The sequence below is a fragment of the Struthio camelus genome, chromosome 6 (assembly GCF_040807025.1).
Source record: "Struthio camelus isolate bStrCam1 chromosome 6, bStrCam1.hap1, whole genome shotgun sequence".
In the NCBI taxonomy this organism is placed as follows: domain Eukaryota; kingdom Metazoa; phylum Chordata; class Aves; order Struthioniformes; family Struthionidae; genus Struthio; species Struthio camelus.
Window position 1 is genome coordinate 22,893,826 of NC_090947.1, and position 14,062 is coordinate 22,907,887.

At 37.5% G+C, this 14,062-nt stretch overlaps 1 protein-coding gene across 7 annotated transcripts in view; it reads right to left on the reverse strand.

The window, feature by feature from the left end:
• Window positions 1–14,062, reverse strand: part of DYNC1I2 (dynein cytoplasmic 1 intermediate chain 2) — a 35,520-nt gene that overhangs the window by 3,573 nt on the left and 17,885 nt on the right. For all 7 annotated transcript variants that reach the window (XM_068948600.1, XM_068948596.1, XM_068948594.1 and 4 more), the window contains 10 exons: window positions 6,890–6,979; window positions 6,472–6,634; window positions 6,279–6,378; window positions 5,633–5,758; window positions 4,485–4,631; window positions 4,062–4,175; window positions 3,565–3,698; window positions 2,413–2,557; window positions 1,387–1,527; window positions 278–403 (listed from right to left, as the gene is read on the reverse strand). In XM_068948600.1, coding sequence (XP_068804701.1) covers window positions 278–403; window positions 1,387–1,527; window positions 2,413–2,557; window positions 3,565–3,698; window positions 4,062–4,175; window positions 4,485–4,631; window positions 5,633–5,758; window positions 6,279–6,378; window positions 6,472–6,634; window positions 6,890–6,979 — 1,286 coding nt within the window. The remainder of the gene's footprint in view (window positions 1–277; window positions 404–1,386; window positions 1,528–2,412; window positions 2,558–3,564; window positions 3,699–4,061; window positions 4,176–4,484; window positions 4,632–5,632; window positions 5,759–6,278; window positions 6,379–6,471; window positions 6,635–6,889; window positions 6,980–14,062) is intronic.

A 14,062-nucleotide genomic window follows, 5' to 3' on the forward strand; every position in this document is an offset into this window, starting at 1 on the left:
CGCTGACAAAATCTCTACAAACAAAATCCTCGACTGTTTCATCTTTATTTCACCAGCCTTACAGGTTTTTTTTTTTTTTTGGCCATACCAAATGCCAAAAAGTTAGGCTAAAATACTTGAAATTGAAACAAAAAGGAAAGATTAATTTGAAATTAAAATTAATCTTTAAAGAAAACTACAGCTTTATTCCTACTAGGAAAAAAACAGTTTTTCAGTAAAAAGGCAAATAAACTCAGGTGTTCCGTAATGTACCTTGCACAATATATTGTATACATACCTCTCCAACGTCATATATAACTATTTGTCCCTCTGAATCACCTACAGCAATCTCTCTCCCAGAATGTGTCCATCTCACACGGTTCAAAGCAGGATTGCCCTCCACGGTAATGCTTGCAGTTGGCACCTGTATCCATTTAAAACACGTTTCCATTTAAAGCACATTGTTAAAACTGCATGAGGATTTCATGGTTATAGATTGCATAAACGTACCTAGTCCCTCAGCGTTATATCAGAAAGAAGTGCCCAACATTTCAATTCAGGCAGGATAAGCAGATCATACAAAGGCTCTCAATGGCCAAAAGCCACCACCAGTGATATGGCCAAAGCAATACATCCTCTGTCCCTCAGCCAAGTACAGACATCTATCAAAAAGCTCCTGTCATGAGACAGAAGGCACATGCCTTTGACCACGTGATAGACATGCATTCAATCAAGACGGAGAGGGAGCCTCGGGGGTCATCATGAAAGATGATGACCAAGGGCAGGAATGAAATCAGCTGTGTTGGTGGGTCAAATCCAGTCCAAATGATTTTTTTATTATTATTTTTATAGTAGTAGAGATTGGAAACTCCTCTCACCTACCAGTTTCAACTTGGAAAAAGTTTTATACTATAGGTAAATTTATACCCACACCAGAAAACTCAAACCTGAAACCTTTTAAGTTTAAAAATAAATTACAATTTTGCTACAGTATTACTATGGCAAGTAAGAACAACAGTGGTGCATGGGAAACAGGTTAGTTCATAACGTTAAACTGTAGGCTACCAACACCATACTACCAGAGATCTACAAACACTTTCACAATGTGGATCAGTGTTACACTGACAAGAGGTTTTGTGCTGCTGTTACAGGTAAGATTACAATTTCATTACCGCTGTTATTTATTATGAGAAGCAATTTGAATTACTAACCCAAGAATAATGTCTATTATTCTATTGGAATAGAACCTATTGGAGCTACAGAATAAAACAACCAAAACGTACAAAGAAACAACCCCCCCTTCCAAAAAAAACTTCCACTAAAACGCTCTGGTAAAACGTCAACACCTTCTTGAAATTCTGCAAACACTGTTCCAACCACATTTCACTGTTAACCCGACTGCCTTACCTCAGTATCATTGTTGAGATTCCACAGGTCAAGTCTGCCCATCCCATCCACACAGGCGAACAAGGCAGGGTGAGTTGGAGACCACATAACATCATAAACATAGTCTGAGTTGTCTTCAAATGAGTAGAGAGGCTTATTATTCTGAAAAAAAGTGGACACAGCACTCTGCACTTCAAACTCTAAAGCTAGCAAGCAAGGCGAAAAACAGAACTTCTCAACTGTGTTAGCTGCAATAGCTAAAAGTGATCCACGTTTTAACTTACTTTTAAAAAAATGCCTCTGCAAAAAGCAGCCAAAAATAACTGTAATTATCAGACATGCTTTCCTAAGCATACAGCCTTTTTTGTTGCCTGCTACTATAAAACAATCATTAAGAAGCCAATATCATTAGGATACTATAAACTTAACGCATTAAAAGTCTCTGAAAGCCAGCATTGGCTGGAGTTCTCTAACAGTGCTTCACACTATTACTGAGAGATTCTAACTCTGCTTCCTCTGCTTTGCATTCCTCAGGACAGCAAAAGTGACAGAGAAAGCAGCAACACTGGCAATGGGAATGAAACATATTTGAATAGCAGGCCCCTACATGGAGTTTAATTGACATGAGTTCTGGTGGCTGTCTCCTAGTCCTCCACAAAATTGTAGCAAAACATTTGCCTTATGCATATTATGAGGTAACTGGCATTGCTCATTACCTCTGAAAGATATCTGATTAATTTTACAACATGATTTAAACTTGTTTACTCTGTAATAGTTGAACACAAAGGGTAAAAGGATGAACAGAATGAATCCGAAATACACAAGTGATGGGCAATCTGAAAGCAAAGTCATCTTCATGTTGTTAGCTACAGTTTTGTTCATCATCTGTCTCCTCTTTGTAGGAGACTAAAACAAACAGTATGGATCAATTAGGCTGGTGCTAGGGGACCTAGAGAACGGCAACTTCACTTCAGTTTACTGAAGTTACATTATAGCACCACCTTGTGTCAAGCACTATGCAGAAAACCACTGAACTATTGTAGTTACCTTAGTTGTCCAAAGCTTTACTGTCCAGTCAAAAGAAGAGGTGACAAAAAGATGTGAGAAGTCTACAGGTCCAACTGCTGCATGGCAGTGGATACCTGTGATTGGTCCCTGGTGTCCTTCAAACATCTCACTGATTCCAGCTTTGCTGTTTTAGAATATACAATTAAGGTTAATTTCTCTGAAAGCCATACTGGTTTATTTAAATATAATCACAAGAAGATTTTGCTGCTTTGTACAGATGTTACCCCATTGCAAAAGGCTTCATCACAACAGGAACGTGGAAGACAAGGTTTGAATGTGGACCTTAGCTGCAACATCTCTTTTCCGTTATACTTAAGTGCCAAAATATACCATAGGAAGCTGAGTCTCATTTAGCAGGTACCAGTCTGCACAGACTTAACTCCAGTTCTTCAAGCAATAGCTAAAACTTTGATTCATACAAAGAATAAAATCCAGTCCTCAGAAACGGACAGGAAACTCCCTCAATTTAAAAAAGAAGTTACATATACCTTGTTGAGACAAAGTTCAGACACAAACCAGTAACAATATATCCCCAGTAATCTCCTATCAGGAATGATGAAAAGGAAGGGGAAGAGGTGGGGGGGAAAGATGAGAATGATGTTGCACAAAAGCGATACAATTTTGGCTATTTTGGTACCAAAGAGCTGTGCAGCAAGCTTGATGCGTATTTGAGATGAAACCTGGACTCTCAATTATATTTAAGAAAGCAATTGATAAGATACAGTCAGACAATTTCAAAATAGATTGAACAGCAGGAGAAAAGCTAGCCAATTTAAGATTTGTGCGTGATGTTACTGAAAAATTATCTACAGAACCGATACAAAGTTTGGAATGTTCTGCTACAATTCAAATGAACAAAACCAAAGCGACCTAAGGCTGCCCTCATCACTGCAAACAATCCCTAGCCAATGAAGACAGCGCAGTAGCAATTCAATATTCTAACTCTCTCTGGTTTACATGAAGCTCTCACTCGGGAAAAAGTGTGCACTGGAATTCATACACAGCTATTTTCAACTACTTCAAGACCAAGGACTAAACATGCACTATAAATGTATTCAGCAGTGTAAAGCATACAGGGACTTGTACTTTCACTATTTTTATTCCCTTAGAAAAATTAGGGGTTTTATTCACCTGCCATGGCGACACGCAGTATACACTGAGCCTTCCTCGCTTCCAACAACGAAGTTGTTGACATCTCCAACAGGGAAGGACATGCATGTAACCGCCACAGCCTTGGACTGTTTGTGAACAAGCTCCATACTATCCTGTCGTGATAACAGTCCAAATTTTAAAAAAGTTGCTGATATTAACATTTACACAAAGTCATTTAGATTTCTTCACAGTAGGTATTTTTCGTGTTTTGATTATATAGAACTGGGCAGGAATAAGAAATTTTTCTTCCTTTAGCCGTGAATACAGTTTTAAACAAAATTAACAAAAAAATATATAAAAGGATCTACAGGGAATATTTGATTCTACAGGAGGAAAAAATATTTTATTAGATGCTTGTAAAGCAACTGTAAGCATACTTCTGTGTATTGTGAAAATGTTTATTAGTGCTTTTGAGATTCATTAAGTTTTACAATATGTTTATCTGGAACAGATACTACATATATCCAAAGCTATACCTGTGGTTGGGAAAGCATGTCCAGACTCCAAGAGCATATTTTCCCATCAGTTGAGATACTAATCAGATTATGAGCATTCTGGGTCCCAACGACATTTACGCAGTACACAGGGTGCTAAGGAATATAAAATATTTTCAGAAAAAGGTGTTTCCAAGTAACCAATTCTAGTAGTTAATATGCTATAAAATACACAACTTCACCATTTCATAAGACATATAAGATTGATCACAGTACAGTAAGAAAAACACTCCCCTACAAAACTGATGTTTGTCTCATTCAAAAACTGGTTCCTCAGTGACAGCGTTGGAAAAACACGGACATAAACATTTAAGCATCATCCATCAAGTGCGCTGGACAGGGTTTCCTAGAGGTTAAATACATCTCAACAGGGAAAACAGTTCTTGTAGATATTTCACCCCCTACCGTGTGAGCAGCAGCTGAAAGGGGAGTTCTCTGCACTGGGGTTCTCTTATTGCTGCGATTATCCCATAGCACAATTTGGCCTGAGTACGTGCCACCAACCACCAGATTGGGATGAAATTTTGCAAATGTAGCTGACATCACTGCTGACTGAAAGGGAAAAGACAGAACAAAACAAACACACACACACACCTCGTTCAGCAATGCTATGTTTAAAACTAAAGAAAACCTGATCAGTTATAAGTCTTCTGTCTAGATTCATTCCATGTGGTATTTCACTGTCCAGTGACACAAGGATTCACAAACCCTTGATGTGAAACTCCAGCAATCTTAATTCTAACTTATATTCATAAAATTAAGTTTTCCTTTTTTCCTCCATATATATTTACACACATATACACACACACACATATATACACACACACACACACTTATTCCTCCTAGCATAGTGCATTAGCACAGGAAGGTCCAGTAATACTCAAGATACTCAAGCTTTTAATAATGTTTTGCTACATTCTCTGGTCATTTACTTAGAGAACGTAGGAATCTGTTTTGTCATAATAAAGTTACCTTTGCAATTTATGCTTTGACAGTAATCTGACAACACCAGATTAACTTAATTTTAATTCAACTATGCAGTTTCTCAGACATAACTTTAATAATAATTATTGCCATAATTCTATCTCAGGCTTGCTGTAATGGAAGATATTTGCATGTTTCTATCCTTCAGAAAACTATTAAGAAACCTCCATCCATCTTTTTCCACTTGAAGCATATATGTTCCTAGCTTTCATGTCCTCAGGCCATCTTCATTTTACCCTGTAAACTGACTTCTAGTAGTATACTACTCCCCTCAGTCCCCTAACACAGAAATTCTCTTTTGTGGTTCAACTCCTACACAGGAGGGTTTCCGGTTTTTAAAATAATTTAAAATAAGAAAATGCCTTTTCAAACAATAATGAATACTGAATGATGTCAGAAACTCAGGAAAAGAGGCATGTTTCTAAACTGAAGTCTCCAGCTATCAACATCTGTTTGCAAATATATGTGGTTAAAGTGAATGCCAGCCCAGAGAAATCATTATGTTGGCACTTGTCCAAGTTCATCAATGTAAAATCTTTAGCCTGCAGAGACAGAAAAATTTATCATACCTGGCAGTGAAAGACGTACTCTGGGGTAGTTTTCTTGTACTTCATATTCCATACAAGGGCCACCCCATCAGGCTCATGAGGCGCATCTTCATTGTTGTTATAAGAGGCTACAAGTAATTCTGGGTACTGTAAAATAAGTGAAAAAGATTCAAAATAAGTAAGATAACCAGCTAATGGTCCAGACAATCCTAGAATCTTTGTTTTAGGTTGCCAAAATAGGTTTAAAAGAAATCTGGCATCATCCTTACAAATGAGAAACTAAATGATGTCAGGTAAGAGAGTCATTGTTACAAAGCTTAGCTTGTAAAGCACCATTAACTTACACATCAAGGTCTTGTTCTGCTTGTCATTATAACTTGTTTTTAAATGTAAACACCACCACATTTACATGAGCTTTGTATTCTAAAGCTAATACCTCTACAATGTAACCCATCAACAGAAATAAATATGCCAAAGACTTTGAGTATTACAGAGATTTGCTACCTTTCTCAAAAGATTAACAGTTCTGTTTACAAACTATGGAGCATGTAAGAACTGTTCTAAGTAACACATTTGGCAATCAATAGTAGCTATGGAAGAGTCACCTGCACAGAACAAGAAGAATTTACAAACATGCCAGCTTAACGTAACGTAAGCCTTGTTTTACCTGAGATGACCAGTCCAAACAGCTGACAACGCGATGCTTTGACCAACGTTCATCAAAAAACTGCCTATTTAAGGATAGTTTGGCACCTGCTTGAATCTCTCTGTAAAAGTAATTAGAAAATACTAATCTTAGATCATTTTTCAGTCACAAATTTTGCACGTTCACAGTAAAGCATTCAATGCTCCCATGTTACCCTTCTTTGTCTTCCAAGTCTCTTCCACTATAGTCAAAAAAAATGTTAATCTGCTCAGAAAGTGCTCTTTCGACAATCCTTGTGGAGTGGTCGAAGAAACTTAAAAATTCTTCAGAATGCAAAATTTGCTGTTTTTCCTCTTCCGTAAGTTCATGAGGGGCAGCTGGAAAAGAATCACATATAGATTCTCTGGAATACAGATTTTCACAAATTGTTTTTGAGAAAGAAAAAGAGTATTCATCACTACATTGCAAGATTTGTTTTGTAACATCCATACATTTCTATACTCTATATATTTTGCTTACTGAGTATTAAAAGTAAGTCAAATTAATGTCAATTTAATGGAAAGAAAAGAAGTTAAAAATTGCTAGATGTCTTTCTTTACAGCACACTCAAAGTGTCCTGAAGTGAACTGTACCTTCCTCCTCCTCCTCTTTTTTTAATGTTTTTTCTTCCTCAGGTTCAACTGATGGCTTTGGTACAACCACATCATCTTCATCTTCCTCATCTAAGGAGAAACAGTACAATCAGACTGTCAATGTTTTTAAAGAGGAACAGTAACATACCACAGGAATCTCAAATAAGTTGATATAAAATGGTATCAGTTAACTTAAAATGATTGTATTTGTAAAACGTAGTCCCCAGAAAGAATAACATTATCTCGAACCAAAAGATCTTCAGAACACTATCTACACCCAGATTTAGTACTTAGTTGCACTAAATGATGTGGCTGTATAAACTGAAATAAGGCATATAAGAAACTAAAGAAATCAAAGTAGATATCTGTCTTAGAAGCATTAATGATTCCATAAAAAAAATCATGCAGTGGATGCATGTTCTATGTAACATACTGACACATTAATGCTGTAGAATAAAGAAAATCAAATGTCTAAAATAGCCTACAGAGCAGCTGCTTACTTGTGATCTGAAACCATCAGAGTCTAATGGGTCTTCGCATGGCATGAAGATGGCTTACATTAGCTTTCAGGTTGCTATTCTGAGAGGCAAATTTTGCTAAAGATAATAGCAGGGAGATTACATTTTTTCTGTCATTCTAAATGCAAGTCTCATTATCTGTATCATGTTCGGCAATGAGAACTTTACAGCAAAATGTATTTTCCCTAATTGCAATGAATAACATCAAATGTTAATGTTTGGGAATATTGACAAGGTTTACAGCACTTTCTGCATTTCTACATTTTATTCTTCGAATACTGTAAACCAGAAAATAACTTTAAGTTAGTGTTGTGGAATATGCGTTTCCTGGCTTTTCCTCATCCACTTTCTAGAAGAAAGTTCTGAAAAGACTATTTTTACTGGTTAAACAGCTATGTCTTCTGTCTATAAGGGAATGGCAGCAGGAGTCTGCTACATGCCTCATCACAAGTAATGAGACAGTATTCAGCAGGGACTAGGCTTATTTGCTGCAGCCATCTCCCTGACCCACGTTCAAAGTTATCTAACAAGAACAACAAAAAAAAATCCACACGCATGCACACACACACACACAAAAAGAGGGTGGTCAGGGGATGGGAACCAGCTGCCAAGCCGTGGTCCCAGCAGCCAGGCCAGCTGACGAGATAGCAACAACCAGATGGTACTGTTAGGATTGTCTCTCTGCTACGAGGTGGCAATGGGATGGCACAACATTTTTCTGCCTGACTGCTTCCAATCATGTCTTTCCCCAATGGCAAGCCTGTGCAATTACCAGCACTCCAGGAGGTCTACAGACAAGCCTTTACCCTGCAAACAAAATACAGCTTGTAGGCCATACCAGCTGCCAAACCACACACATAGTGATAGGGTTTAAAGAGGTCTGAAAATCTTTCTAACTCCATAGTATAGGCAATAAAAATATAACTGTACCTGCAGGAAAGAAAGCTTTAAATGACACTGTATAATGCACACAATAATACAAACTCCAACTTAATCAAAATGATAATGACGTATGCCAATCCTACATTACTTGAAATTGAGCGATTTTTACGTTCTGACAAGTTTACAGAACTAGGATAAATGGCATGAATGATTTCAATATATGCTCATACTTTTGAACCAAATGGTGAAGGTTAAAATCTTTCCTTTCAAGGGCCTCAATCAGCCACAAAGGAAAACAGTAATCACTGTCTTTTCAGCCAGCCCAACCGCATTTGTCAGCCCTTTCTCTGTCAATGCAGCCAGAGCAATCAACCTGCCAAACATTCAGAATGGAAAAACAATCTGAAAATACAGGGTATAATGCACCTGCCAGTGAAAATGGCCATTTCAAGAAAAGCTAGTGATCTCAGTGACCCTGCTGAGGAGGCGGTGGTGCAAAGGGGAAAGAACGCGTAAAAGAATTCTTAGTGATCTCCACTCTCTTGCACATTGACACTTCCTTACAAAGCATGCCAATTACAGCTTTTGTGCTGCTTAAAAAAAAATGAAAGCTTTTTTGGGCAAAATAATCACACAGAGAAACAGAAAGACACTGCTCCTTTCTAGATGGATTCACATGTACAGCGGACCAGTAATCTCAAAACTGTGCAACTTGTAGCCATTCTAAAGCAACTGAAGTCCTAATGTCAAATTGCTACAGGTGTGAACACTGGTTAATTATAAATAAATGTAATACGAGTTAACAAACATGATTTTGAGAACAACAAGTTACAGGACAACATGTTCACACTACAGCCGCTTGGATAAAAATCCCCCTCTTGTTCTGTCTCTTGCCCACCCAATCAACCGTGCACGCCTAAACGATGCCCCAAATACAAAAGTTTGGTTTTGGGTCACCCCAGATATATTGTTCTAGCTTTGAACGTACCAAACTAGAAATTTCAGCCCAGCCCCCTAAGTTAGCTGTACTACACTGATTCTAAGTACCATTTTCAGTGACAGGAGTCAAATTCTTGTCAAACGCAGACGGTCAACCCTTTAGTGCTAAGTGACCTTCTAATCTACATATTTTATTCAAAAGATCATCTAGTTGATTGCTCCTGCTTTTTAATGTGTGAAACATAAATGGCATATATTATACAGAGATCTAAATTCCTTCATAGTACTTCCACTGCATACAGCCAGCTGATATAACTGCATTTAAATGCAGGATACAGCACTTATTTTAATATTCTCAAAGTATCAGACGTGAAATTGAACATGTCATCTCGCTGCGATTTATCTGTACCTATGTAAATCTAAAATCTTCTCTCTAAAGTAAGAAAAGTCATAAGCAAAATTAACTTTCTCATTAAGGAACCTGAAGGAAAAACAAAAAAAAAAAAGTCAGGCACGTACACAAATTCTTGATTTCATTATCCATAAGTAGGAAGCTTTCTCAGAGAACTTTACAATCTAAAAAGACAGCAAGAAGCCAAGGGCCAGCATAGAGGTCAGAAATGTTTATTTTAATTACTTCTCCTTCTTCTCATTTATCTCGACTTTATTAAATAACAGTTCAGGTGGTGGTATTTGCAGGGAGCTGGCAATAATACACTAGCAACCAAACACCAGAAGATCAGACATTTTATTTCTGAAAAAGTTTCACACCTAAAGTCAAAAATCCACATGATGTAGAGGTGTGCTGCACTTTTAAAGTCAGCTATACGAATTTGGAAATCTCAAAAGCACAGTCTCACTTCATCCTCCTCCTTATTCATTAGTGACCATCTACTCTGTTTATGCCGCTTCACCTGTCAGTATACAAAACACAATTGCTTATTTAAAAGAAAGGCTGCTAAGAGTTAGAAAAGCCATAGGGCCATGAAGATGGGAAACAGGACTACGTCGCATCAACATATGGATGAACAGCTATTACAATATGCTAAGCGGTTACCTCCATGTTTTTTCTGACAGGGGAACAGGGAATCTAAGGTAATAAACTGAGCAGTAAAGATTGCATAAAAGTAGCAGTTACTTTAGAAGTGACAAACTTCTTGTCAATGAAGGCTAAAAACAGGTTTAATGAACCATTGAATTGTTACTTTGCGTTAACATCAAAATTGTGATGTATTTCGGCAAGATGGAAAGAAAAGCAGTGCTGTAAATTAGACTGCACCTAGCAATAACACTACTCAGACAACTGGAACTTCACTCTATAATCTGTTGCTGCAGAGTAGGTTAATCAAAGTTAAATCATCTGTGAAATGGGTGGCTTTTGTTAACTTGAATGTGTCTTCATATCAAGCTGTCCCATCTCTATTTCATTGTACATTTAAAGTATGCACAGGAAAATACACTAATATAAGGCTCCATTATAATATTTTTAAAAGAAGTAATATAAAAATAATACATTCATTCTAGAAGCATCCAGAGGTCCAGTCCTATACTCTACAAGTCAGAGTTAAAAAGACAAAACAGGTTTAGTATTTTCATTCTCTGTCTTGGAGACTTTACTAGATACATCCTCAGAAGAGTGGAGCTAATGCAGCAGTGCTGCCTGCGGTTAGTTGTGATTGCACATGCACTGTATCGTACAGCAGCACTAGCTACAGGTATTCCGTTAGCCCAGGAAAATCCTCAACTGTGACAGTCTTCAAGCAAAACTGTGTCCACCTATATGTCTATCTTTGGATTAACCACATTAAAGACCCACAACACATCTTTTCTGGGTGCACTGAGGACTGTAATTTCTTCCTATGCAAATTTCAAAAATATGTTAGCAAATCACAAAGGAAAAGATCAGGTAGCGTAGCGGAAAGCAGTATAGCAAGAATTGCAGATAAAAAGAAAAATTTAGCACCAGTATTACAGTACTCTGCAGTGGCTGCAGAGTGGACCACGCAGAACATCAAGACAAGCTCCAGCATTCACACACGAATTACATCTCTCTGCTGCTGAAACTGCCACTACTGCTGTCTACTAGAGAGAAATGAGAGTATGAAGGGAATATAATTTCAAATATATTTTCAGAGAGTAGTTCTGAAAGTCTGATGTCTGGTAGAGCATGCAGAAAGAGAAGCTAAACAACAACCCTAATAACTAGTGGACCATATCAAAAAGCATGTCCAAAGTTGGACAACGAACGAAGCAGGCAGCAGTGTTACACACGGCATCGTGGGAGGTGGGAAATGGATTTAGATAATAGAAAAGGGGATGACAGAATGAAAATGCTGGGAAACAGAATGGGCTAAACATAGGATGTTCATGTCATGACGGTGGCAAAAACTATTGAAGTGGTAATGATTGTGTAGACCTCTGGGCTCTTTAGCCTTACTAGTTATGAAAAAGGGAAAAATGGCACTGACTATGCCACAAGACTTTTATCAAGCCAAAATAAATGCATTTGGTCCCCAACCCAAAAAGCTGGCCATCATTGCTGTATCACAGAATAACAAACAAAACAGGACATGACAGGAGGAGGAGAAAAATGAGCGTATTGTCTCTGCTACATTCCTCAGAATAATGAAGCATTTCATGATTTCATTTAGTTTCTTTTATATAATAAATACAGCTGCTACAGAAACAGTAGGATTTAGAGACTGAAGTTATAGAAAAGATAGAGAAAACAACTAAAAATGTGGAAAAAAATGAAATAATGCAGTAAGATGCATGTGTGCATTTCCATCAAAGTTAAGGCGTTTTCAGAGCAGCAAGACCTCCACCACTGAAGTCACTTCTTACTGCATCTCTCTTCATCTATAGCCTCAGTCACTTACCTGTATACCCAGGACCCCGAGGAAAGGGCAGCCTTGGGTTGCAACTATCATATGAAAAGTCTGTAAAACAAGGGTTATGGATCTGCTCTCTAAGTCTACTTTAGATTTGAACATCCTCCTACAAGAACCATGAAATACGTTTCTTAACTTCGGTTTGGGGAAATTTAGTCTTCTGTACTATTAAGAATACACTGAATGACTTCCTGTGACAAAATATTTATTGCTCTAAAGAGGACTCAATCTCTAATCACAAAATGAAATTGATTTCTAGGAGAGATCTCGATTTTATTCTTCTACGACGTTATAAAAGACTCAGTCTCAGCAAGACAAACATTTTTTAAAACACTTTGAGGTCATAATAAAGCAACATATTAGCACTTAAACAAAATAATGGAAGTTGTGAGAACTGTTAGCACGCTAAATGCCTACAGCTACATGGTGGTGTCACTTTTCAAAGTCAGGAGCTGGGCATTGCATAAGAGAAAGATAAGGCCATCTGGTATTACGGATACAAGTCTTTCAAGGGGAAAAAAAGGAAGAACTGTGGAAAAAGTTGTAATACTCGCGATAGTGCTTTTTGGTCTTAGCAGGAGGCAGCTGATGGTGCCAACAACACTGAAGTACTCTTAACTCCAGCATTTAGGTCTGCAAGCAAACTGGTCATTCTTTCACGTCGAATGGAGATGATCACTAGCTCAAAGCCGTTGCACCTGAGGAGCCTCTTGTCTTCACTGAAATGGGGGAGCTGCTTCATATTTGGTATTGTCTACGCTAGTGCAACACACTTGACCGTCTGAACTTAATCCACCTACCTTCTCTCACTAGAAGCGAATAGAATTTTCCTGGTCTAGATTCTACACAACCAAACGCAGCCCTTTTGTTAACTCCTGAGATGAGCAACCTTCACATCTTAAAATCAGAACTCTTCAGGTAAAAGGCACTCAGTATTTAAATTTAACTGCTTGTTATAGTTACTCCAAAAGGGGCATTTTGAAAAGCTAACTTTAAGTTTAGGATGTGAATCTCCACCACATAACTGTCACCTCATTTATATTACCATAAAGATTTCTACAGCAATTAGGAAACTATTTTCGTTTCAAACTGAACTTCCCCTGCCTCCTAGCTCTACTCCCAAAAAGATTAGTTTTATCTTGAATTTGTTTCCCAGTTCATGTCACAATATAACTACATAAGCACTTGTATCACACAGAGGCAGAATAAAGACAACTGGGTTTTTTTCAGCATCAGGGTTAGCACAATTTGGCTTACAGAACAAGCAGACCTAAAGCTGCAGAGCGAGTGTGCCGCATTTGGACTTGCACAGGTTTGATAACATTCTGCCAACGCCAAGCACCTGTGAAACTGTGCAGCCTAATAAAACTGTCTCAATTTTCCTTTGTTCAAAAGCATAGCTCCAACAGCATTTTAACATCGCAAGGTAGCATAATTAAGAAAGGCTTTGTCCAGTCCACTTTATTAAAAAAAAAAAAAAAAGAAAAAAAAAAGGTGTGAACAGTGGAGCTAACCTAGCCAAGCTACAAATTGCTGGTATATAAGCTACTGAAAAATAAGCCTTTTTTGTGTAAATTCAGGTTGCAAGCTCAAGTTTCAAGCGTACTTTGTAGGATTACCTTGACTTTACAGGGAAGTTAACTAAAACGGAAACAATTAATACTCAGATTGCGAGAACAAACAGGAATCAACGAGGTATTTTGAAGCACCTCTAATTTTATTTTACAACATATATAATTGCATTCTGACAACTTAGAAAAATCACTTTTGGCTAATATTTTTAAAAACTTCAAATTTTTCTTCTCGTAATCAAAACTTCTCATCTGGTGACGCAAACTTTTGGGGCAGCATGATTTTTTTTTTTTTTAACCTGTATCCTATTTCAGATCACATATTAAACTGCAAACATATGAATGTATTTAGGCAGTCCTAAGATGGACCTT